General features: G+C 32.6%; 2 protein-coding genes across 4 annotated transcripts in view; both read left to right on the top strand.

Annotated features, from left to right (window-relative positions):
* The window catches only part of svp (COUP transcription factor 2), a 42597-nt gene extending 35282 nt beyond the window's left edge, over positions 1-7315 (top strand). The window contains exons 6-7 of one of the 3 annotated variants that reach the window (XR_014180834.1): positions 4573-5440; positions 5542-7315. Coding sequence is in view for 2 of the 3 variants with exons in the window: in XM_081993617.1 (XP_081849743.1) it covers positions 4573-4853 (281 nt within the window). In the remaining variant the exon portion in view is untranslated. Of the gene's footprint in view, positions 1-4572 lie in introns of all 3 variants that reach the window. The other 2 variants (XM_081993617.1, XM_081993618.1) reach the window with 2 other exon arrangements.
* A 7969-nt stretch (positions 7316-15284) lies between these two features.
* Positions 15285-20126, top strand: LOC145738802 (solute carrier family 12 member 8). The gene is made up of 10 exons (XM_081993863.1): positions 15285-15455; positions 15519-15715; positions 15828-16008; positions 16063-16208; positions 18174-18408; positions 18469-18905; positions 18958-19248; positions 19304-19438; positions 19658-19836; positions 19895-20126. Exons 2-10 carry the CDS (start codon positions 15527-15529, stop codon positions 20055-20057), a joined length of 1956 nt encoding a protein of 651 aa, XP_081849989.1. The 5' UTR covers positions 15285-15455; positions 15519-15526; the 3' UTR covers positions 20058-20126.
* The last annotated feature ends 7694 nt before the right edge of the window (positions 20127-27820 follow it).

Here is a 27820-nt window from a genome sequence, read left to right as displayed (position 1 = left end):
TGAAAAGTGACGTAGTTGGGATTCAATTTCCAACAGTCAACTATTTTAAATGGGACACCCTGTTGCAGTGCGCAAGTTCATGGTTTCTGAGATATTTGGGGTTAAATTTGGCTTTAACCTAACCAGGAAACTTTTGTAGAACTAGAAAGCTATTGTTAGAAGTATTTCAACTTGTCTAGGCAGTTTTAGACATTTGAAACATTTTTTAACGCTTTCAGAAAATGTTTAACACATTAAGACAGTTTTAAATCTTTTTACAACTTTTCTGATCATGTTTAGAGAGTTTGAAATATTTGTAGAACTATCTCAGCATAATTAGACTATTTTGAGGATTTACAAACTTTTTAAAAAACATCAATTATTCCAAATATTTTAAAAGTATTTCTATTCTATTAGACTAGTATCTAAATTTGTACCTTTTGCACTTTTTAAGATTTTTACAGTTATCTAAATTGTGTCAATAAAATAAAATATTTAATTATTACAGTAGTATTAAACTGAGCAAGGTTAGGTTAGGTTGATACCCTTCGATGGTCAATTAGGAGACTAGCCCCTCATAAGCCTAATAATAATAAAGAATAATATATAAGGTGCTCCATTAAAAATATTATTTGATTGTATCATAATTAAAAAACTACGGGAAAATATCTATAAGAATCCGTTTTAACCTCTTAGATACGAGGAGTATCTCAAAAGTGATATTTCTTAATTTAAAACGAAAGGGGTTATGAAAATTCGCTGACTGAAGATAAGTAAAAAAATCTGTAGTTTATCCACATGGAAGAAAAATAACGAAACTATTCTTTAAATTTTAACCCTGAATAAATCATACCACCCAAGTACCACCCAATCACAAGTGGTTATACTGTAAAATTGGTCTTATGTCACACTAAGGAAACTTATGAGGCTATTTTTCATGAGGACTTATTCCTTTTTTCCTTTACATAGTGTAGTTATCTGACTCATGAAACGATTTGACGTAACGTAGTTAGTTAGGAATGATTAGCGGGTAATAACACAGGGTGGTTCGGTAAAAAGCGTATGCTACGTGCAAAAGTTTTAAGGATCAATAATACACACACTTTTTACTGAACCACCCAGTTAGGAATGACACAAAACAGTGACTACATACGTAATACAAAATGTCGATCATAACTGGATTATGCATTGGCTAACAATTTAACCAAAATAACAACCAAAACATTTATTTGCAGTGGTCAAGTCAAATCCAATGGCAGGCTAACAAATTTTATCTAAATGAAATCTCGTCCTCTCCGCTGTGGTGAAAAGTTTCGAAATAATTCCCACATATCTCTCTTGTTTGGTTGTTTGATTCGAAGTGTTTAAGCTGTCAGTAATCCCATTAGACCTTGGCGAGGAGTGTTAAATGCCGTCAGAAATTTTCTATGTAGATGTACCCAACTGACCGAACACATTCGGCTTTTCACAGTCGAAAGCACTTGCTTCATCGCAGTGATGTTTCGAGCACACGGCCTAACGAGTAATCACACCCTGGCTATGGTCATATAAATGGTAAACACAATTTGAATATCAAAATTTGGGGAATTTTGTTTGTTTGCTTTGATAGACCGGTGAATCAAGTCATAAAAGTTCTCAGAATGTTTGTTTAATAACTTTCCACAGATGCATAACTTATTGGCCTAATGGACCTACTAGGATTTTACCAAAATTGGTATATTATTTCTTCAGTTGAAAAACTTAAGCAATAGGTCAGCGTAAAGGCTATTTTTTCCTAATAAAATTTAACATTTGAATCTAAATAACAAGTTAATAAATTCAAGAGTCTTAAATTTGGACACATTTGCAGTCTTACTGTAGATTTAATGAGAATTCAAAATTTTTGTACAAAAATTGATTTATTTTCACAATTGCCAGATTGAGCAACGAAGTCTTTCACCTAAAATTGCTTTAAGGTTCAACTTTGATTATTTGCACAAATGTACCTTAGCAACATTAAGTTAAACCAAAATTTTCCGCTCACTGATAGTATCATACAACACATTCTGGGTTGAAACGGTGAAAATTCCCACTTCAAGCTCATGACTTGAGTTTTTATCTAAGGATTCCATCTGGGAAATAATAGGGAAAACTTGTCCGCCGGTGTTACCCCGAGATAGAATTAAGGCCGTTGACATAACCTGAAAGAGTCGAGGATGGACCTGGACTAAATAATAGGCGACCATGGCATGCGGGCACAATGGTGTCCAGCCCGAATACAATTTCAATAATGCATTTGTTTATCAGGACCGTTATCTTTGTAATGAAAGTGCAAGACAATACGTTCATTGTCACACCAGCATCGTCATATCTAGAATTTACAACCGAGGCACAAAGTTTAATATTTCAAGTTCTCGAAGATGATGTTTGGTCATGCGACTGATAATCGTTCGTTATTAACAATTCTGCTTTGGCATGGTCTGGAAAAATGTTTTTTATAGACAACCTGTTGCGTATAATCGGTGTCGATTGTTGTTATTAAATACTGCGAACAGCCAATCTAATTAATAAATAGAATCTGGCAATAACTCTCGTTTAGTTCAATTATGTATCCCTGTACACGACAGCACTACGCAATAACATGCACTTTTTAGGGTAGCAAGGAAAGTTCCCTTTCTGGGTTATAAATCGCATCATATACCACAGCAAACTGTGGGACATATTATATTTGGGCGTAATGCAATATAAGTGTTATACCCAGGGATATATGGAAATCGAATTAAGTGCCAAACTGGGTTTTATTTCTTTTTTGCCAACAGGGCAGCATATGGTGACATTTTCTGATTATATCCGACATTTAAAAAGATGCTCTACACTTCTGACTCGCGAAAGGTCGAACGGGGTTAATTGATACTATTTATGATACTAAAGGGGCAGTTTATCCCTTAATATTACTCTACATAACCTTTCTGTAGGTCAGCTTTCTGACTATAAATAATGCCACTTATACTGGTACAATAATTTAATGCGACTTACTTTTTTTCATACTTGCCATGCTTTATTTTTATAAATGGGTCGATGTCAATTCAGAATCGTTTTATATCCAAGTACATAATTAAAACTTGTATCCTTTGTTATTGGCTGACTTACTGCCATTTCAGAACATTTAAGTTTTAAAAGTAGTTTCTGTGTTCTTTCAGTTTTTTAATGTGGAAAAAAATTCAATCATAATTCTATGTGGATCATCTTGTTTTGTAATTCATTACTTACATTAGTGAGTCCATTAAAATTAGATTCCTTGTTTTTATTCTTTTTAATTAGAAAAGACTACTAGAAAGTTTGAAATCACGTGGTTTATTGAAGTAATGGTAATATACAAGATGTACTCAAACCGTGCATTAAAAGTTTAGATCAAATATTTATATAAAATTTGAATTTTTCGAATTAATTTAAATTTATTCACATTTTCAAAATACTTTAATTTTTCTGATAGGTATATTTTAAAATCACGTATCGACATAGTTATAAAAGATATAAACCTCATGTTTTACAAAATGTTGACACATAGTTTATACTTTATGCTTATGTCTCTGGGATTACAATTATACAAACTGGACTGGCTACACAATTGGACAATCATGAAGTGTATCTGCTCATGTCAACATGTTAAATCAAATTACTGGCCTAGAATTGTCAGCTGAACACCCTGTAAGTTACTTTAAAAAATCATGAAATTGGATGTATGTGTATTCTAATTTAATTGCAAATGCACACGATCATTTCACTTATTACGTGAAGAAGTAATCATTTACTAATTGCTATTATATTAACAATATAGCAATTTACTATAATTTAAAACAGACAATATCAATTGGTTTTGATTTTCTGACCAGACCAGTTTTTCATGGTTAATTAAGTATTTCATAGCAGCAAGGAACGATTTTGTAATATGTGTCACATTACCGAGAACGAAGTGTGGCAAATCTTTTTAATAGTAGTTCGCAATGGTATACAACGTGCAGCTGTCACAAACCTTATCGGAATGTAGACGTATATTTTTTAAATTTGTGGAAAAATTTCACGCCCCGTTTAAGAAATCCGATACGTTAAATGGGTTCCAGAACCCGACAAATGAGTTCTCCGCCTCTTGAAACGAATAAAAGACAAGAAATGGTCAATAATAAGGTCAAATAAATCCCTTAGCTCCAGATGTTTGCTTAGGTATTCAAATACAAAGAGGCGTGTTCTGCTGAAATTTATTTTATTGATATCTTTGCTGTTGTAGATTGTATTTAAAAATCTCTACCCTAAGAAACAATCTTTGCGGCTCTAAACTTTGAAACCAATAAGAGAGCAATTTGAAAGCCATAATAGCTAACCCCTTGTTCATTTAATTTTTAAAGCTGGTTTTAGAGGCTGTAAAAGTAAAAAGTTACCCTAAATTGCTTTTATTGCCCTCATTCCGGTTTAAAGAATACCGAGCAAGTGCAGATAACATCATCGAATTTTCATTCGACGTTTAACGTAAAAATAGAAACGTTTTATAATTGGAATGTTGAAATGTCTTGGTAATTAAAAAATTTGAATTTAATGGACCGTTAAAGTGACTTTTAGTTCTTTCTTTTTCAGACGCGTGTGGTCTCAGCGATGTAGCTCAAATAGAATCTATCCAAGAAAAGTCTCAATGTGCCCTGGAAGAATACTGCAGGTCACAATATCCGAACCAACCCACGAGATTTGGAAAACTACTCTTAAGGTTACCTAGTTTAAGAACTGTTAGCTCGGCAGTCATTGAGCAACTGTTTTTCGTTCGTTTAGTAGGGAAAACACCTATTGAGACCCTTATAAGGGATATGTTGTTATCCGGTAGCTCATTCTCGTGGCCGTATATGTGATATTTAAAATTGTACTAGTTTTACTAGTCAATGTTTATTGTCTGTTAATGTTATTCGTTTTACTTGGATAAAAGAGACAATCGCATGAATGAGGAGCTGGTATGGTTCAGATACTCACATATCAAGAATGAGATGTTATGGGGATATTATGTCCATTTGATTAGCTGGATAATACTCAGCGCAATTGATGTTCCTTTTTTTTATCAGAATGAATTTATATTAAGAATTTATCAGTAATATAGGGTTCTAAAACTGCATGCTAGTAATCCTGGGATCCCGACATTTTGCAGTTCAAACCACGCAATAAAATATATTAGTATGCAATTTTGGATTACCTAAATGTCCATAATACTTGCTATTTAATATATGTGTATATATTCAGAGATGCAGTGTATTATCCAAGGACTTTCATTTGTTCTTTATCGTAACAAGTAATAAAATAATTATAAAATTAAACAAATTTTAGCTGGTGCTACGTGAAAGGCTAAATTGGACACGGAACCACCGGGTGAATTGAATACAATTTAACATGCAAATTTTTATTTTTTACTAAAAACGTTTTATGTCATATTATCTCCAGACTTTTTGTAATAAATACTTAGTGAAGAAGTTCATTGTGGTTTCCTATTTTGTTTTATAAGTTTGTTAGAAACGGAAGTAAAAAAAACTGTGGTTTTGTGTATTTTAGAGCACAAGTGGTCAATATTGCCTTATCACTTCGTACAGATTTTTCTATAAAAATCTAGAACTATCACAATAAAACCAGTCAAGCAATATGGTCTTTACCTACTTAACTGAACTTAAGTACAATTAATATTTATTTCTCTTTAAAAAAGCGTGTTAAGCAACTTTCAGCAGTACAATCAAAGTCTTATTATAAAATTCTTACTACCAATAAAAAAGTTTATTTATTTTTATTTTTTAAACTATTTCGGCTTAATCTTAATAATTTATTTAAAACTGAACACTAGTCAACACTAAGGAGTGGGTCACTCAATATTCTATTTTTTTTTAAATCACTTTTATAAAGTCGAGTTAACCCTTAATCATTTCAAAATAAAAAATGAACTTATGTCTCTGTGATAAATACGCATATAAAAACTATATTAATAGAAATGCATTGCAGGGTTTGGAAGGGTAGGGAATACTTGTTAGCTAAAGTGTCATCAAATCCTATTCTACCAAACTCTTTGTAAGAATAAGTATATATAAATGTGGGAGTAATATTATATATTTTAATGGAACCCTGTATAAAATGTAAATAATTGTGTAGATTCATTTTTAAGATTTTCAAAAAGAAAACACTTTAAAATAATATATAAGAAGAAGAGTAGTAGTTAGCGAGTATTTATTTTACATAAGGGATTTTATAGAGTCAGTGACGTAGATTTAGAATACGTTTACACTATCAAGTAGTTACAAAGCCCCTTAATTTTATGTGTGTAGACGTATTCGCACATTCCCACACAAATCTCGTAACTTTAACAAAAGACTTAAATTTTGTATTTTTTGTTGTCTTATGTACCGTATGGCCTAAGGGAATTTGATTTACATACTCTAGCTAAAATTACTTTATATCAATATTTTAAAACGTGTTGTTAGAAGGTGGTTCAAATTAATCAGTTTAATGATTGTAAAATAGGTTAATTTGGGCGTCTTTGTACAGAAATTTCTGGAGTGAAACCGAAACATTAAAAAGTAATCATAAAAGTCAATGTTCAACTGTTTCTATATAAACGTCGTTGCTTTTTAAACTAGTACAGTAGACATTTTTTACTTCTTTTGTACATTTTTTTATGCTTTTATTTAATTCTTAGACGATTTTGTAAAATCCTTTTGTACTCGTTTATTGTTGTTATATTCTCAATTATTGTTATTGTGTAGCACTTAGACTTCACTGTTGGTGGCCAGTGTTTTTACCTCTTTATTCTGCCTCAAACGTACTACTTATTAAACTTCGAATTATATATTTTATTGTGTACATACATACCGTTGTGTTTATTAAAACGTGTTAACATTTTACTGCAGTGCAAACCCTAAAACTTTTTTTTTAATAAACACCACTGTACTTATTTAATATTGTTTCGTTTGTTTTTCACACTGACTTTTATGCACGTTAATCTTTGCGTTTTTTTTTTTGTTTTTTATATTTTTTATCACTTGCGCACGATATTTCAGTGATTTCTACATTTGTTTGCGTACATTAACAAGTATATTACCCGTCTGTATAGACATTAGTGTAATTAATACCAAAAAATTACGAAAATTGTCTCCCAATTTTCGTTGTAAATTTAAATTAAATAGGCAAGTTATGATTAAAAACGGTTTCAAAAGTGATTAAGTTGGTTTTTCGTTTCAGGATGTTATTTATTCAGTGATTTTTTGTATCTAGTAATATGCCATGTATATAACCCAAATATCCGACAAAATAGTACCTAATAAAATAATTGTATTTATAATAACATGTTTTATTCAATCCTTTTCTGTACTGTAATAAGAAATCTGAGGAGGAGTTGAGCAACTCATAAAAGAGTGAAAAAAATATGGATTGTGTGTTTTATTTTGTTATGGACGCCATATTCGATTTTTATACGACCAAATACTTTATAAATGACAAATTAATACAATAAAAATTAATTTTGCCTTAGCTGTCTTTGAATATTGTAAAAAATGCCCTAATTTTAAAGTCAATGACAAAATGGCGGCGGTTACGGCAAACCGCACACCAGATTCATGTTCTCCATTCCAAAATTAGTTAAAAATGGCCCCTTAACACGTCTAAATCTAATATGGAGGGGGTCAGTGTAGTAGGACAAGAAAACTCTTCATTTGAAGAAAATGTCGATGCATTTTTCCAAAAATGAATTGATTATTTGAAACATTCCGTAGACATATCCTATGATCGTAGGTAGCTAATGAATGGAGCTATCACGTGACGTTGAGCGCGCATTATTAAGTTGTCCCGTTTGGCTGCTATAGGGCGTTAAATTTGATTATCTTTTTACGGACATTTTGCTAAATCTCTCGAAAACGGTTTGAGTAAGCAGTGTGAAATTTTTTCTATGTATGCCCCTCAAAGAGTCGCTTTTTTATTGAATATAACATTTTTTCGTACAACTCACCAGTTGACCTTTTTTGACGTTTTTATAGGGAGTACCCCATAATTTTTTTGGAAAATGTTTGAATTTTGAAAATCTTCTCCAACTGCCTTTATTAGTTTAGTATAATGGTAGATATGTGAGGCAAAGTGTCATTTGTCAAAATGTCATTTTTATGGGTGCAATGTCTTGAAAACTGCCAAAAATGCCATAATTTAAAAGTCGGTGACAAAACGAAGGCAGTTACAGCAAAACGGACACCCAATTCGTGTTCTTAATGCAAAAATTAGTAAAAATTACCACCTTGACAGGTTTAAATCCAACATGTCGGCGGTCAGTATAGTATCCTAGAAAAAAGTTTCATTTGTGCTAAAATTTGGTGTTTTTTTTAAAAATCAAAGTTAATCTAACTTACACTTAACGTTATAAAAAAAATAAAACTTATCTAAAATAATGACCTCTCACTTGGAAACATAAAAGTAAGTACGTTGATTTGCTCTCAAAGTGCTCGTATTAAATTTCTAATAAATCTTAAAATAAAAATAATGTGTAAAAGTGAGTAATAAAAGTAGTAAAAATTTAATTGAAAGTTGTTTAGCATAAAAAATAGAGTTTGACAGATCCTGTCAAGTAATGTTCATAAAACTTCTTATAAATTCAAAGCCAACTTATTGAAGTAAAATTAGTTTTTATTGAATTATTTCGGCATTTATGAAGCAAATCATAAGTTGTCATACATCACTGAAATCAGAATTAAACGTACTATTTTGACGTTTAAAAATTTAATATGTCGCTCATAAGAAAAAAGGAAGTTGATGATGACTGCCGACAGACGAAACGTCGGGCGCTAAATACGAAACCGTCATCGAATAGCTGATAAAAAGTGGCGGCAATGAAATTTTTTTTTGGTTTTGGGATATCTCTTCAAATAAGGTTAAAAATAAACAAAAACAAAAAATTAAAATTTTAGTTTTTTTCGGAAATTGAAATTTTTAAAATGGTATCTGAAATTGAGCAACTTTGCCCCAATTTAAACATTCTCTTATCTCTTAAAGTTGGGTCAATGACGCTGTAATTTTTAGGAAGATTGTAGAAAATGTAATTTTCTAAGAGTTTTCAACATTTTAGGCTTATTTGCCAAAACAAAATTCATAGCTTCGTCAGTTGGCAAATTTTAATATTTAGCACCGAAATTTTGACACAAAAAATTGTTGGATTAGGTTAGTTAATTTTAAAGCTATTAATTCAAAACTAAATTTAAACAAATATGTAGAAAACATTTATAGTGTAGAAACACCACTTAACACATTTTCACAAAATTAAAACAAAAACTGAATTAATAAAGGGCTCGTCAATAAAAAAGGCATCAAATTTCGTAGGGACAGGCGGATAAAAAACACACTTCTTCAATTCGTGTAAATGTATAGAAAAGGAAAGCCTTGTTGCGGTGACACGTGACAATTTGCTCCTTCTCCGCTACTTGAGAGCCTGTCACTTTTAATCTGGATTGGTTCACTAAAAAGAAATCCTTGCAATGAGGAACACAGTCATAACGCACGGTTATTGCATTGGAAATTCGATCTATTTGATTGAAAGTCTCATACATAGTTACATCAGACGTGAGGGTGTTCTGGTGGGTTTATGATCTACAATGTGGAAAAATTTAATTTCTTGTTGGTTAACATTTTTATTAAAATAATGATTCAAAATTTGATGAATTTTTACGAGATTCTTCCACTTATAGTCTTAATTTTACATACCTGCTGGTAAAATGTCAGTCATCTCTTCAGTTTTCTGGAAATGTTTGTAAGTTGTAGTTCAAATGAAAAATTGAGAAAATAAGTTCAAATAATTGATGTCATTTTATTAGAGAAAAACTTTATTAGTTAGTTGATTTATTTCAAATTTCAACCAAACATTGAAGTTCAACCACAGCCTCTCCTATAATCACTTAAGTGATATCCATTATAAAGCATTTTTCACTATAAATTTACACATAAAAACGAGAACTACTACTGGAATATTGGTAAAGCTGAGTTAATTACTGGTTCTTGTTAATATAGAGTCATAATGAAACTGCCATGTTTGATCTGCCCTGTAGATTGCAAATGATAATTGCTCACGAACATAATATAAATCATTCTGCTTATGATAAAACAAGGAGCCTGGAGAAAAAAACAGGCTCGTAGTAGATTAAGGACCTTTTGCAAAGCATTCCGCCGTAATTAGTGTGACGGGGTGTTTATTGTTTAGAAACTTCGCACTTTGCTCGGTCGCTTCGGCCAGCTGAGCCCCGCTTCTTATTTTATCTTTCATCCCCCTGTCACTCCCCCAATGGCGTAGACAACGGGGTAAACCGCAATTCGACTTTAAGTGGTAATTTACTTTGCCAGGTAAAGTTGGAGTTAATATTTTATATCTTAACAGCAAGCTGAAGTTTTGTTTTAAGGTAGTAAGACATCTCTAATAATTTTTCTGTTTCAACCTCTCTAACCACACCACTGAAGTGGAAATTTTTCTGATTATTATTATTAAGATTACCACTTAAAACCCACCTTCATCGCAGGTGTTTCCCGAAAAACTTCATTACACACATTGGTAATTTACAAAGGGCTCCATCTACGCTACCATAGAGCTCCCCAATAATCACCGTGTATAAAAATGGGAAATGAAATTTTTATCTCTCCAAACCTCCTGACACCAAACACAACTGTTAGTATTCGGGAGTGACGTTTTTCGTATGTCTTGTTTTCAATTTAAAACCGAATTGTGAATGTTGGAAAAAATCAATGCACGTGTCAACTTTAAAGCGGAAAATGTCTTTGTGTAAAAGGCGAACCAAGGAACATTTTTGATTCTTATCAACTCGTCCTGGTTACCCTACTTTAGCAGCTGACGGATAAGTTTTTAAAGGAAAAATCCTATAGGGCAATGCATCCTTGATTAAAAAATAATTTTTACGTTTCAGCAGTACCAACAGGTTTGATTATACATGAATTAAATTATGTTAATTATGATTAAAAAATAGGTTTTCTTATGCTTTTCTTTTCTGGCATTGATGTAATAAAGGCATATTTGGTCCGAAAAAACCGTAATCTTCCTTTCCCTTTGTTATGCTTTTCTGTTGGTAATTTGTAGGAAATGTCCATATTTCCTTCAAAAATCTAAAAAGAAGAATTTTATAACTTGTAGAAGGTTTAAATGTAAAAACTTTGAACTTTGTCTGATCTGAATGAAGAGCTGTCGCAATTACTCAAAAAAAGTAATTGAGTTACAACTACTAACTACTTCAAAATATATGAATGGCAATTATCAATTATTGCAAATAATTTTAAATAGTTAGTAGTAAGTAAAAGTAGTATATAATTCTACTACTCACGAATTGATGAACTAGGTACCTTCTTGAGTTAAATAATGTAATAAAATAAATGGAATTTTAATTTGTGCAGAAAAACTTATTTATATGCATTGATAAATACATAGTAAAAAATAGAAAACATATTCTCTTGCAATCGATTAATTGACAGACATATTCTAACTACTAACATTATAGATTAATATATGCTAAAGGTAAACTATGTTATATACTTTATTTACGTATATTCACCAAAAATGTACAGGGTGTCCCTGAAATGACTGTACAACACTTAATCACAAATTTCTTGGTCAAAAATAAGGCGATCTAAGCAAACTTACCTATATCCAATGCTTAATTTTGCCGCAACAGGGCGCCAAAGTTCTCAGATTAATATCGTTTCTTTTCGAAATAATTCCTATACGCCCTTATCGATTTTTACTAGATTTAGGACCAAAAATTACTACATAAATTGACATTTTGACCTAAACGAAATAATGTTTTTAATGCGAGGAAATAATAAAAATTACTTGTGTTTCGTAAATAAAAGTTAGTATTTTTGTTACCCCTCTATCAATTACTTCAATATTTTTTTTCCTACTAGCTGACTTTATTTTGAAATTTTTGTCTCCTGCAAAACTATGGTCAGACATACGGTTTTCCTTAAAAAAAAGTACAATACCTTGCGAATCATCACTAAATTTTTAACTGGAATGCATGCCAACTTATAATAGTAATTGTTGGTTCTAAACCTCGTAAAAATCGATAAGCCCGTTTATAAATTATTTCGAAAAATCGATATTAATTTGAGAAATTTGACGCCCCGTAGCGGCAAAATTAAGCAACTGTGGATATAAGTCCTAGCCTAGATATCCTTAATTTTGGCTAAGGAATTTGTGATTAAGCGTTGTACAGTTATTTCAGGGACACCCTGTGTAAAGGGACTGAAGTTCTGTAAGTGGACATTCAGGACACTTTGCCCCCTATTAAACATTCATAAGCAAACATCTCCCTTTTGAGTGCCTTAAGGACAAAATGTCTCTCTAAGGTTTTGGTAGAGATATAATTTTTTTTTTAGACTTTTGCTGAATTCTATCGAGGAAAAGATAATACAGAAGGTTGAAATCGTTTTTCAGGGACTCATAGGTCTTGTCCCATATAATTGATACAAATATAATAAAAATAATTCAAGATACGAGAAACTTAATTAGAACCAGAACACAAACTTTTCAGTTAAAAGAAAATAGTTGGATTACTCTGAAAGCAGTAATTCAATAATTATTGAATTACTTTAAAATAGTTCAACTACTGAAAAAACTGTAATATCACTTACCAATTGCAACTACTTTTGTTTAGTAATTGAAAAATCAATCAGAGTTATTGTTTATGAAAAGTAATTAAATTATAGTAGTTCAATTACTTGACAGTCGACAGCTATGTTTGGATGTTTATATAAAAACGACATTTGAATCAATGACTTGACTGATTCCAAGGCTCCAAGGCTCAACTATTTATATCAAAGAAAATTACCATGAAAGACTACAACCATGAAGGTATGAAGCAAATTGGCAAAGTAAAACTGTGAATCAGAAAGTGATTTCACTTACTCCTGGTAAATTTAAGTTCTAGTCGATCAAAACTACGATCCCAAATCACATAGTCTGAACTATTTACTTTGGTACCCATTGTAAGTTTGCTCTTAATAGTTCTACAGCTAATGGTTTTTCTTTGTGCTTTATACACGATAAAATTTGTCACTTTTGGCCCGTTTAGCTCGGCAATTTGACACGTTAGTTATTAATGATTTTTTTGCTTATATCTTTCACACAGAATTTTCGGACAATCCGTAACGGTCTTTCTAACTGAACTTTAATTTCTTGAGGGTTAAAATAGCTGCAGCTTGCGCAATAAGTCCCGGCTGCACTCCTCTAATTACTCGTCAATAAAAAAATACCGTGTAATGAAACGAGGCACCGTGATTAATCGATCTACACTATTTTAGGCAAACAAACTCTAAATCAGAAATTATCTGGAACGTAGTGACGTAACACGTACTAGTAAGCTTTTTATATCCCCAATCTTCAATAAAATAAATTGACCTTTAATTGACATCAATTAAAGTCTCGAAATGAGAAGCAAGAGAGAGACAAGTGTACACTGTTTTACAGACTGTAATAATAACTAAAAGAAAATAACAATCGTCTTGGCGCCTTTCGCTTTTGATGCATTTAGTTTTTAATTGTTTCAAATTTGTACTATACTTGCACGTGCAAGCACTAATAGTGACGTTAAGAAGTTACACCCAAGAATTTATTTTGTTGCTGTAGAAATTTTACAACATTTAATTAAACTCGTTCTAATAATAGACTAAACAACCGCGCTTTTGTACTATAAAAGAATTTTACTAAATTAAGTCAAATCTTTTTATGCTCCTAAATTTGACCGAACTAAAACGAGGACACATTTCGATTCATTCTCAATATTTTTTAGGCTTTATCAGAACTGCCTTCAGCTCAAATGAATTTCAACCCAGAAACCGCTTCTTATCTAACTGGAATCTCCAAATCTCTGGAGAAATGTGGGAGTGTCTATTGACAGTTTTCTAGTAGCCAATCCGGATAGGTCAACGGTAACCGTGGAAACCATCCTTATAATAAAGCTGCTTTACTTTCGAGATCTATTCTTCACGATTTATCAGCGAAAAGGGCCCCGTTTAGGTTCTGAATGAAATTTTACTACCGGAAGAGCAATGGCGAAATTTTTCCGAGTATTAACGGTCCCACAAAAAAAGGATTCTATGGAAATGAAAGGGAAGAAAGGTTTCTTTAGGTTCCTGCAGCTATTAGAATAAAGGTCTAATCTAATATTGCATTAAAGAACTTCACTTTTATTCAGAGAAAATTTGAAAGATTTTTCACAATGGACGTGAATAATATAAGTTCAAAAGGTGTGGGTTTCACCATAAACTTTGCAATTTACTTAGGCCAACCATACGCGAAGAGGGTTAAATTACCAGCCTTGATAGAGACGCAGCTTTTAAAATTTAAATTTTTAATAACTGGAGTCCTAGTTAATCCGGCAAACTTGTAAGAGTAGTCATTAAGGTCTTCGTTATGGTGAGGGCAAAACTTGCAACAGAATAATTTATTACGCTTTCAGCACGCAATATTAATCAGGTCATTGTTTCGTTCTTGTCTAGAGGTCTAATTCTAAAGTCATATTCTTTTAACCAAAGTTCAGTGAGGAGTTACAACATTGATTGATTTTTTGAAAATTTCCTTTTAACTTATTTCAACTATTATCCCAATATCTACTACAAACTACAATATTAATATACTAAAATTTAATACTGTTGATTATTATTAATTAAATATCAATAATCAATTTTTGAACTTTATACCCTCCACCAGTTATAATTCTCCATAATCCACAATAATAATATCTATTGATAATTAATTATAACGATCTGCACCACTCATTGTTACTATGCCTTGATAATGTGCTGCTTATTAAAAACCATACAACAAAGAATTTAAAAAAAAAATTGTTTAAAGAAAAATATTATTATCTTGATATGTGGTGGATGCGACGTTTTAAAGTATGCACTTTTATACATTAAACGGAATAGCCACTGATTGCTTTTAAAAACAAAATAACAAAGAGTGCTTTTCCAGAATCGTCATTTCTACTTATTTGAAGCAATAATTAATTTTAATCATTAATACACAATCAAATAAAAAAATAGAAACAAATAAATATCTTTGTGTTGGTAGTATGTGTGAATCGTGTTGTGGCAGCTCTGAATGCGGGACTTGTTACAGTGAATCGAGTTCGTGTTATCTCTGTTTCTCTTACACGTCGAGTAAAGCTATCGAGTGAGAACACACTCTGCTCCTAACCCGTAAAATGTGTGCTTATCACTCTTGTCAGTTTGTGGTTTGTTGCTGATGTAAACGTCAACGCAGCGCATGACTGATAGTAATGATGATGACTGATTAGTGATGACTAAATACAAAAACAATACAAAATGTTCAATACTTTCGTTAATTTATAGAAAATACCTTTACAGATAACGGAATTAAGATAAACCTAATCTTCCTAATGAAGACGACATATTTTTGATTCTTTAAACCAATGCTTTATGTTAAGGTAGTATTCAAGAAATTCAATAACATATTTTTGCATCTAGTATCTTATTTATACTTTTTTAAGTTACAACTATGGAAGGAACTAGTCGAGGAGATAACAGGAACAGGAATATAGACTGGTCAAAATATGGTTTGGGTAGTGAAACAGCCCAACGTGTTAGGGCTAATACCAGTGGGTTTGTTGACTTGTCAAGTGGTGGACACTATGCTGCAGGTGGACATCAAGCTTCTGGAGCAAATGAATTGTTTGCTGAAGAACAGGTACTTTATGGTAACTGAGTGTTTATTTCAGTTATACTACTTAAATTGCTTTAACACCTTTAAACATAAACAATCCCCAAGAAGCACATAATAATAACTTAGCAACTTTTAGGGTGATGTGCCTTGGTGGAAGTCAAACTTTTTCATATCACAACCTGTGCTTTTTGGCACTTGGGATGGTGTTTTCACTTCTTGCTTAATAAACATTTTTGGAGTGATAGTTTTTTTACGATCTGGCTGGATTGTTAGCCAAGCTGGAGTGATTAGTGCTGTTTTGATAGTTTTAGCAACAAGTAATTTATCTTTCTTAAATAATTAAAACCAAAACTTAAATTGATAAATTTCAGTTGCAATTGCACTGATATCAGTATTATCAGCAGTAGGTATATGTGAAAGGTGCAGGATTGAAAGTGGAGGAGTATATTTTGTACTGGGACATGTACTTGGGTCCAGGTTTGGTGGATCACTTGGATTACTTTATTGTTTTGGTCAGGTAAGTTAATCCTCACATTTGTGTGAGCATTTCTAAAATAGAAATGTAACCAATATTTTAAGCACTTTGGTTTTGTTTAACTGTGTTCATTTGGTGATTGTAGTAGTACACATCAAATTTAAATTTGTAGTTTTTGTTATGAATCAAACATCCGGAATAAAGTTATTTTAATTCACAAAAACTGGAGTATGTTCTATAAAAACATTTAACATAGATGGTTCTAGTTGAACCAACTAGAGATGGAAAATTTCCAGAAAGTTTTTTTGGAGAATTTAAGAGAATGATAAAGAAAAGCAAATCAAAAGCAAGATTTAACAGTACTGACATTAAGAAACTCTTTTATTCTTTTCTTATGTCATGTGACAGCTACCATAAGTATTGAAACACATTCTACATTCACCAGTGACCTGAAACTATAAAATTGCAAAAAAGTTGCTTATTTGAGGAATTACACTGGAAGTTCTGTTTATACCTCCATGGACCAACTCCATGGCAGTTCTGATGTTAAGAAACACTTTGATACTTACATTTATCCAAGTGGTAGAACGCTTTTTGATTGGTAATTTCGCATCACAGCTGCATGATTTTTGACAGCTGTCAGATGGTCAGGTGAGGTAAGAAACATTAACTCCCATTTGCACCATTGTACTTTAAGCCAAACTTAAGTTAAGTGTGGTTCAGACTGTGCAGCTGCAGAATACAGTTGAAAATAGTGGCAATCTGGACCATGCTTATGTCTGTTTTCCTGACAGTTCCAAGTTGATTTTAAGTACAACTTAAGCTAAGTTGAGGTTTGAGTGTGATAGATCAGGATGCAAAATAACACAGGCTAAATAAACTAAACTGATCTAAGCTGTGCTTAAACTCAACTTAGCCAATGTTGGGGAAATGGACATAAGCCTCACAAATGTGAGATTTGGAGCTCTATTGAGGTGTAAATGCAAGATACAACTGTTTTGCATTTGATAGTTTCATGTCACTGCTGAATCAGTTTTAATAGTTATAAAAAATGTCACCTGACTATATAAGTCACACTGTGAAGTGTAATTAAGTATCACAACTGACAAATTTAACTCCACAGAGTTAGGAATAACAATTTGCGGCGTGATTCATCAAAGAGACGCGACTATTTGACATTTTACAGTTTCACAGCACTGTTTAAGTGTTTAATGAGTTTTGACAGTTGTCAGGTGACTATAATCCTATCATTAGACGTCACAGCTAGTTCAGGTCGTAAAAGTGGGTTTTATGGCGTTTTTGATTGGCATGATTAGTGCAAAACTCGTGTACTGCCATACTATTTCAATGAGATAAGATAGAGCAGGATACAGATACATAATTTTTGCACCAAACTTGCCAATTGAAAACGCCATTTGAGTCTGAAAAACTGATACTTTCGGTTTGTGAAGGTTTCGCGTGAGTTTAAAACGCCGAATTGTTGCAAAATCAAAGCCATACTTTTCATTTTATTTTTGGAATCTACATGAAATTTTAAGCAATATTGTTTATATCAGCTATTTAGCTGTTAGGTTAGACGTATGTAGGTATATTGTCTGACGACGAACAAAGTTCTGTTTTAAATTTATTTGTGCAAATTAAATTTGAAGACGGTGATGCTTCAAATTTCATGTTTGGATTGTTGTAAAAAGCAAGCATTTATTCACAACTGATAAATAAAAAGAAGGGTAAGAGAATATTTCCGGTAAAAATTCAAAATTCTGAGAACATTTGTAAAAGAAAATTCTCTATAATTTATTAATTTTAATTTTTTGTGAATTCGTCGTGAAGAAAATTACCTTGCGGCATCTCTAGGACAAACCAAATATTAGGGTCTTATTGTACTTTCAACCAGATTTTGCTTAAGGAAGGATACTATCACATTGACACGTTTAAAGAACATACTCCAGCATTATCATTCTCATCTACACATAAACAAGATAATAATCTTTCAATTGATAATTTAAGGCAGTGGGTTGTGCACTGAATGTTCTGGGTTTTGGTGAATCAATGGCAGAACTATTGGGGGTTGGCAGCTCTGGAACAGCTGTCAGACTGATTGCAATTGGTGCTGTTATATTACTAAGCAGTATTAACATAGCTGGAGTGAAGTGGGTTATTAAAATCCAATTCGTTTTGTTACTAATTTTATTGTTAGCTGGTTTAGACTTTATGGTAGGCAGCTTTGTGCAAAGTGATGAAGGTATTGTTACATTAAAATTTGACAAAAGAAATGGGCCACCAAATGGGTGAATTATTTTAGGCAAGGGCTTTGAAGGATGGTTGAGTGATAATATGCAGCTAAATCTCTATTCTAACTACACTGATGGTTATGGAATGTTTGCAGTGTTTGGGGTGTTTTTCCCTACCATTACTGGAATATTAGCTGGAATCAATATGAGTGGCGATTTGAAAGCACCTTCCACTAATATTCCCAACGGCACTCTAGCAGCTATAAGTTTTGCTACGTTTTTGTACTTGGTTTTTATACTATTTTTGGGAGCTACCTGCACTAGAGCAGCTTTGCAAAATGACTACATGATTGCTGCCAAAGTCTCCGCTATTGGAGTTTTATTTTTAGCTGGACTATATGTTTCATCTATGTCCAGTTGTTTAGGAGCCATGTATGGTACTCCTAGAGTTTTACAGTCAATTGCTTTAGAAAATGTTATTCCAGGTATTGGAATTCTAGGAATGGGGGTAAGAATTTGTTGAAGTAAACACTTGGTTACTACTCCAGTGATTTTTTTAGAGAGGGCCAAATAAAGTGCCTCTGTACGCTATGGCAGTCGTTGCTACAGTAACTTTTGCATTTATTTTAATCGGAAATATTAACACCCTAGCTCCTATCGTAACGATGCCTTATTTGATAACATACGCCTGTATTGATTATTCTTACTTCGCCCTGGCGCAAACATTTGATATACAGCATCAGCGTGAACAACGTTTTACTAGACCTAGAGTTCACACTGCTGTAAACGTGGACGATGACAACGATTTAGATAGGTTGTTTCCTGAACGTACGAGACACAAAAACTTAAGGGTTAGTGATTTCCCTATTAATAGTGTCAAAAAGTAAATGACATGTTTAATTTCAGGGCGAATCAAGTTCTAACTCTCTATCAACTCCTACCGACTCTGAGACCACGCCTATTACTCCTAAGAATCATATACATTCTAAACAAAAGAACTGGTATTCTAATTTATGTAATAGATGGTTATCACTAATTGGGGTGAGTGAGTAGAAACTCAATACAGGGTTGTTGACTTTTGGTTTTATTCGCCAAGTGTGGCTCCTTTAAGTAATGTAAAAAGAAAAACAGTAGTAAGAGTTAAGCTATCTTCTCAACTCCAGAGATAATCATATATATATAACACTTTGAATAAAAAGGTGGACATCCCTGTATCTTTGTTGTCAGATCAAACTTTTACAATATTGGTGTCTTTTTCAGGCCTTAATAAAAATAATAATTATGTTCTTAGTAAATTGGGTGTATGCAATTGTATATTTGAGTGCACTATTTTTGATTTGGTTGTACATTGGAACTGCAAATCCAGCCGTAAAGCCTGGCTTGGCTAGTGACTTTCACTTTTTACGGTGGCTTAAAATATTGATTCTAAGGTGCTGTGGGTAAGAATAGTTTCCTAAAACTTAATTTTATGGTAGTTCTATAAAATAAAATTTTTAGTAAAAGAGTTGCGGATTATGAGCAGATTATTGTAACTCCTGTACACCCAGGAATGGATGTGTCAACGGCACAACTGAATGAAGATAACGAAGACTTTTCAAATAGAAGACGGTACCACCAATCGGCAACTGTAACTGGGCACATGGTTGATCTAGACGATTAATCGGATATTTATTATATTTTGTTAACCATGTACTAAATGCTAATATATATCTATTTATTTTATAATTAATCCACTCAAGGTTAATTAAATCAATCCTTAATACCCAGCTCTAGACCAAAGGAGGTTGAACTTGCTAGTCATTATTCCTGATTTAACGATACGAGTACGGTGTTTTAAAACTTAATTTAGTACACAGGGTGTTGCGAAAGTCCGGGTCAATTGCGTCCAAACCTTGGTGGTCTGATGTTTACAATTTGGCGGCTGCCTAAAGTTTCCTATTGGAGAATTATCATCTATGTTGGCATAAATCAATGGATTTGTGTTAACACCCTGTGTAAATATTTTGCGATTGAAGTAGTAGAGAAAAGTTTTGTTTTTAATAAATATATAATATACCTAGTTAACTACAAATTAATATTCTGAGAGTTTTCTTGCTTTTTTGCTCTTGGACAAGCATTGAGAGTGATTTCAAAATCATGATGTATATTAAATTCTAGTCGCATGTTGTTATAGGTATTTACAGTGTGTTTCAAATTTTAAGAATCAGGAAGACCCTTCTTGGAGATACAGAAGCTAATAAGCAAAAGTTTTCAGGTGGACTGATTTAAATATACAGGGTAATGGTAGGTGTGGATGGTGACAGATGTACTGCGACCTGATTAGATCTATTGTACTCCATCTTCTTCTGCTATCTCAAGGTTTCCTTGTTCATAGCAGCCCTCAAGATTTAGTTCCTTTAGGAATTTCAGGATTCAGGAAGTATTTCTTCCACAGCCAGCTGGCATAATCCCAGTGTGTTTAATCTTCTGTGGCGTACACCATAGCACTCCAGCAAGATGTGGTGAGGTGTTTCTGGTTCTTCTCCGCAGAACCTGCAGGTACTGTCCTCTTCTAGACCTAGCTTCCTTAGGTGTTGAGTCTCACTCTCTTGAGACTAATTTTGCTGAGGTTAATCAGTGTCTTCGATCTTGCTCGGTTAAAATTGCCGAGGAGAAGTTTTTGTCAGTGCGTTGCTCTCAGTTCTTCTTCAACTTTATTAAGTTCTTCCTGGACATATGCTTTTCCAAGGCCGCAGAATGGTTCTGACCCGATCAGTGGTGCTGATGCTCCTTTTCGTGCCAGAGTATCTGCTTGTTTGTTACCCTCTACTCGGACGTGCCCCCCGGAACTTAGAGGAGGGTTACCTTGTTTCTTTCTAGATCATTGAGCTTTCCTAGGCACTACAGAACCATCATCGAGTTGATGTTAATATACAGGGTTACTCATGCAAGTGTGATACATGATAACGTGTTTCTATAACTGATAAAATAAGATTGTAAAAGATTTTCGAACATTCATCAGGTCACCACCTTGTCATGTTCAGTTAGTAAATTCAGTTGTATCAGGTTTCTTTGTATGGTTGTATGGGATATTAAAAGAAATGGTTTATCAGATTACAGAGGAGAATTTACAAGTTTGTAAGCCTTAAGTTATTTTTATATTTGGAAGAGTTAATTATAGAGGATAAGACCTATAAATCCCTGAAAAACAATTTCAACTTACTGTATTTGTTTTCTAGACAATTGAGAAAACGTCTAAAGTTGATTAGTGAGTAAATGTCTGAATACTCTAAATGTTTACTTACGGAACTTCAATCTCCCCCGTAACTCGGCCACATGACAATATTAAGGGACAAAAATTGTAGGAAATTTAATTTTCTACGAAAACTTAGGAGGGACATTTTATTCTTAAGGGCGAGTTAATTTCCGAAGACTAAGACAAGATCCGTGAGTACCTGAAAAACAATTTCAATCTTCTGTATTTTGTTTTCCTTGACAGAAGTTGGCAAAAGTCTAAAGCTAAAATAAAAAATTATCTAAATATGTGTTACCTTTTTACTATATTTATCTATAATGTTGGTAATTAGATTGTTTGTCTCTGTCAATTAATCGAGAGAAGTTAAATTAATTCAAGTAGTTCAACTCCTTTACAGAAGTAATTGGTAATTCAATTACTTTTTTGAGTAATTATTTCATTGTATGGGGCTATTAAAGGAAATCATTTGTCAGATTACAGTAAAGAACTTGAATCATCCAATTTTGCAAGCTTGTAACTAGTATATAAAGATAAAATAAACCATCCTCCATCATATTTTGTCATTCATAGGGAAAATACTTTCAGGCATTTAATAAATCCACTATCACCTTACTAACATTGTAAACCCATTTTTTTTCATAAACATCTTATAAGAAAATTTTATCTTTTTTGACAAAATACAACTAACTAACTAACTAATAACAATTTTCAATGCTGGTTATTGTGCGGTATATTTGTTAGATGAAGTTTAATTAATTTATGTTCAGTTTAGGCGGAAATTTTAATTTATAAAAGATTACAAATTGTGCACTTGACCTCTAACAGATTCATAATCAACTTAGTTGCGATTTATGTGACAATCTAAACACACTCAATTTTTTGGTCTAGTCAAATCAAGGTCAATTAAATGCATCGGCTGTCTGCACCAAAATTCATCATGCAATTGAATAAATGAATAGGTTTAATCCAGTCACATCCTATTTTTATATTCAAGTATGTCTAATTCTGTGTTCTTCCTGTAAATAGATCGTGTAGTAATTTTTTCCCCCAACGACATACTGCCATCGTGTTAATCAAAGATATATGGGTTACGTAAGTGTTGACGCAATAAATGAGACGAAGAAGAACCGGGACAAACCAACTCATTTGAAAAGTTTTAACCTCTATTACAATAGAGAGAATGCTATTTTCGCTTAAACGATTGTCCAGACATATAGACTTAAAAAAAGATGAAGGACCATGGATGTTTAAAGTGTTTTATGTTGCAATTATTGTAGCGTTATTTACCTATTAAAAATGAAGTAACCGCAATGTCAATGTCGGTCAAATAGGAGGTCTTTCTTTATTAAGTCTTTTAAAATACAGTTTGTAGTTGTTGAAGCGATTTATTTTTAATAGCAATTTGTGAAATACGTTTTTTTTCCATTATACATCAGGAAGAGACATTTCACTAAATTATCACTTAATAATAAAAGTAGTCTATAAAATTCCAATGCAACCTATTGAATTTCAAAATGCGTTTGTCGTAACAAGTGTTCGGCGTGAATTTTTCATGTATTCTTTGGCACAGTGAATTGAATAAGAAGTGGTTACGAGAAGTGTATAAAAGAAATGCGCGAATCAATAAAATTGATTTCACTCAGCACGCATTCTTTGCAAATTTTTTTGAGTTTCTCTTCGCAATTATTGTACCATTGTAGAGCTAAAACTTGACTTAAACTAGGCACAGAAATACTGTGCTAAATTTTGATTGAAGGTCGACCAGGTCAAGGTCGATCAATACTTAAGAACATGCACCACTGATCGCGAATGTCAGTACCTGCTACTACAATCTAATATAGTTTTTTTTACATGACTGAAAACAATATTAGATAGTTGACCATATAAAGTGGTATTCATAAAATAATTGACCTTTTTTCAGATACTTGAATTGTATTTTAGTTTAAAAGGAATTAAAGGAAAATATGTTGTCCAATGAGATTCAGTGAAATTGTCACGGATATTAACCGTGGAACTAGCTTAAATAGTTGTTTGGTACTACTGGTAAGCTGACAAGGTTACGTCGTACTGATTCTTACGTGTACATGAAATCGAAAACAAACCGAGTACAGTGATCAACCAGGTTTAATTGACTATAGCGTTACGTACCTTTTTCTAGTCCTATCAAACGATGCCATCGAATATGGTATTGTTCATGTAAGTGAATGTGCTAGAGAAAGAGAAAGGTAACGATTCTTCCAATAGCTACTACGGTGATACATATTTTCCTTTAAAAGAAAATGCAAGTATACGAGAACTAGAACCGTGTATGAATTAGATATGTTACGATTATTACCAGAAATCAGGTTAAACAATTATTTAACTGGATAAATTACAGAAAGTACGACAAGTACCAGTGGACGAAATATTTCCATTGGTGATTCTAATACTGATATATTAAAATATCACTAAAAACTGTCATTAACAATGTTAACATTCATACATTTTTTCTTAGAGCTGAAATTACTTTAGTGACCTCTATGAATGTTCTATATTTTTGTCCAACCCATTGTTGCCGTGTGATTATAACTCATCTAAATAATACACATGTTTTCACTTTCTCTGGAACTTTCACATCCATGTTAATTGTATGTTCTGCCTAATTTTAGGAAATTTCCACAACTTGGTGTATGAAGTATTAGATTTATGGTATAATTCTGTACTTGGTCCTAAGGAGGTATAAATGAGTAAGATGAGGATTAAATTCATCTCCACAGTAAATATTACTATGAAGGTGACTTTGTGTTATTCAACAACCCCTGTCTACTCTCTAACTCCATTTAGTGAAAATCGACTACTACTTCACTCTAATAGTGTAAATCTTTTTATTCACGTTTTTTTTGCAACTTGATTAGTCTATGTATACAATACTTTAGACTAATGACTGAATTGCTAGGTCAATTTTCTTGACTGAGAGGGGTTTAGGGTTTAGTTTTTCATATGGACACTTTGAAACACCTGATCACCTATTTTTTGAGGTAGGTAATTTGTTTTTGCAGTAGGAATGGTCATTTTTGATAGTAGCAAACATATACGAGTACTCCTGAAAAAATTGAGTTTTTTATGACGACTGCATTTAAATAGGAAAGATCAAAATTTTTCAAAATGTACTGTTACAGGATAGGCGAATGTACTTTAAAAATAAATGCTTCAACATGACCGGGCCTCTCCAAGTCTCCACATAATAGTGCAGTGTTTGTATTTTCACACACTTACGAAAAATAATCGATAACTAACTGAAACGCATACACCATAGTCATTTTTGAGGTGTATTTCTGGCAAACTCTCAAGAATGACATGTCTAGAAATCACAGCCTTTTAAGTTCTTCATGGATTTTACAGGACCGGGAGTAAAGTAATGCGTAAAGTAAATAAATACACTTTCATAAAAAAAAGCAAATAAGTGAAGTAGAAGAAAATCTTGAAAAACAATGGAAGCTTTACAGGAAAAGAAGGAGCATTAAAATTGAAAAGGTCATAATAATTGAAGAAAGCGTGGAAGAGATACTATAGCCCCAAGTTTGCCTGTGGAGAAGACCAGAAAAGCTGAAGAAAAAATCAGAGAAGCTAAAGGTTAAAAAGCAGGCAAATAATTTCCTGAATAAGCTGAAAAATATGATGAAAGGAAAAATCTGAAACATGTGGAAAATTCTTCAGCAATAGCAGCTTACGAGCTATTGACCTAATTGAAAATGCGTGTCGCTTTTACACTTACTACCTTCGTTTCCTGATACAAAGTGTTTCACTTATAACAAACATATTGACCTTAAATATGGTCACATAACTGCAAGGTGCCTATTTTAATCTTAAGAAAAGTCACGTGTGTCTTTCAAGATTATAGACAACAGTCTCATGACATTCGTAACTGAATTTGATAATTGAAAACAATAACGGGGTCTTTTTTAGGCCGTAAAAATGATATCGTAACTATAAAGATCCTGTTTAAATTTAAAACAGTCACGTGACTTTAGCGCAGGCACGTGATGAACTGTCAGATTATCGTCTGATAAGTGAAAAGAAGAATAACCGAACTTAGTCACTTAGAGAATTATCAGAAGTATTCAAAATATAATAATATACAGAGTGTTTGATTTAAAATAAGCAAGTAGGTGAGTACTATACACTTCGGGTACCTACGGTGGTACTACAAACGTGAAAATATTTTAGATGTGGAGGCCCTAACGCGAATACTAAACCCTGAAATTTTCAAAAAGTTACTTTTACAGTTTTCGAAATTTCGAAATTTTTAGTTCCCGGTGAGACACCCTGTATATTTTTCAAAAATTGGAGGAAGAGCGCATCCAAATCATATCTACAATTTATTTTCCGCAAAATCGTGTAAAATAATGTTTTTCACAAGAGTCTCTAGGTAGGCAACTCCAGTGAAGTTATAATCGTAAATTATGGACTCAACAACTTTATTTTTAAATATTTCGTACCAAACCTTTTTCCTGATTTTTTAATTTGTTTTTTATTTTCAAACACAATAGTTGTCATTTTCATGATTCACTTATGCATTGTCACCTCAACCGAGACAGTGGTTTTTTTGGTTCATTTTTAAAACCTTGCCATTTCTAAATAAAACGACAGATTTTTATGCGGTTTGGACTATCATTGAGCTTAATTTATTGACTTTTGGTTGATGGAAAAAACTCTGACTTAATGCTCCGCCACTGTACTATACAGGGTGGAAAATAAGTGCGGGCAAAAAAGTGAAACTTTCAAGTAGTCCATAATAGATCAATAATTTTTTTTTGGGTTTGTTTGTAGTTCAATATCTCGGGACATTTTTGGCCGTTTCCCAATTAACATCCTGTGACTTAAGAAATATCGATTTATCCAAGAAATGCGACATAGCAGTGCTCAATCTCGAATTAAGGCAGTAGCCTTGAACTGTCATTTTAAATCACGTGTAAGTCCCATATTATGTGTTGCATAATTTTAATTCAACTCCCTTGACCGATAGAACCATACAGGGTGTTTAGAGACAGTTAAAGTGGAAGAAGAACTTATGCAAACAATTTCAAGTTTCACTCACTGTCGCTGGACACCTTGTAAGGTCTGACCAAATATGGGGCTTGTCCTGAAAAGTACTCAGATTATAATAACAGATAATTTTGAACATACAACGACATTTGAATGATAGATACAAACCTGCTAACATGGTTTATTTAATACAAGATTTTGAACAGTGTTTTATATCTATATTCCGGAAAAATCGATATTTCTTCGGACACATGACGTTAATTAAGAAACGCCCAAAAACTTCCCGAAGTAATACCCTAAACAACAATTACAAGTTACATGTAAGAAAAAAGTTTAAAATATTAATTAGTAAAGTGACTGTAATTTAATACTTTTCTTCTTTTGCACACGTTCTTGTCCCACTTTGATTGTCTCTAGCCATCCTGTATGGTCTTATTGGTTATGATTGATGGATATTGATAAAATTGGATCTACACCCAACTAAAATGACACATAAAAAGCTGCTGCCATAACTTAATTCGAGCTTGAGCACTGTAATGTGGTCTTTTTCGGATAAATCAATATTTCTTTGTTAACCCCAAAACGTCTCGAGATATTGACCTAAATAACACTTCCTTATGTTAAAACAAAACCAAAGAAAATTATTGGTCAATTGTGGACTGAAAATTTCACTTTTTTTGCACGTACTTCTTTCACACCCTGTATAAGGCAGTTAGAGTGCATTAAAGAAAAAGTTTTTTACATCAGTAAAAAGCCAATAAACGAAGCCTAATGACAGTCCAAACTGCATTAAAATCTGTTGATTCGTTTCGAAATGGCGAGGTTTTAAAAATGACCCAAAAAAATCACAGGAAAAAATCGTCTTTTCAGAAATATAACAGGGTGATCAATTACAAAAAATACGTCATATGTTTGTTTCTGAGTAACTGAACATCTTTAGAATTAGAAGAATTTGTTTCTTCTACGAGCAATAATAACGATGATAACGAATGGGTTATAGTGATCGAATAACCCTGTATATATTCATTATAATTTTGCTACTTAAGAGTCATTATTCTGTATTTGTCACTAGCATTTTTATGTTTTATTTTGGTTAAAACACATTAAAGAAAAAAATCTTTAACTATTTAATAGAATGTAAAAATGTTTATGAATTATTATTT

The sequence above is a fragment of the Ips typographus genome, linkage group LG16 (genome assembly GCF_016097725.1).
Source record: "Ips typographus isolate SLU linkage group LG16, UJ_Ityp_2.0, whole genome shotgun sequence".
NCBI classification, from domain to species: domain Eukaryota; kingdom Metazoa; phylum Arthropoda; class Insecta; order Coleoptera; family Curculionidae; genus Ips; species Ips typographus.
The sequence above is the reverse complement of the archived record's forward strand: the minus strand, read 5'-3'. Positions and strand labels throughout refer to the sequence as shown.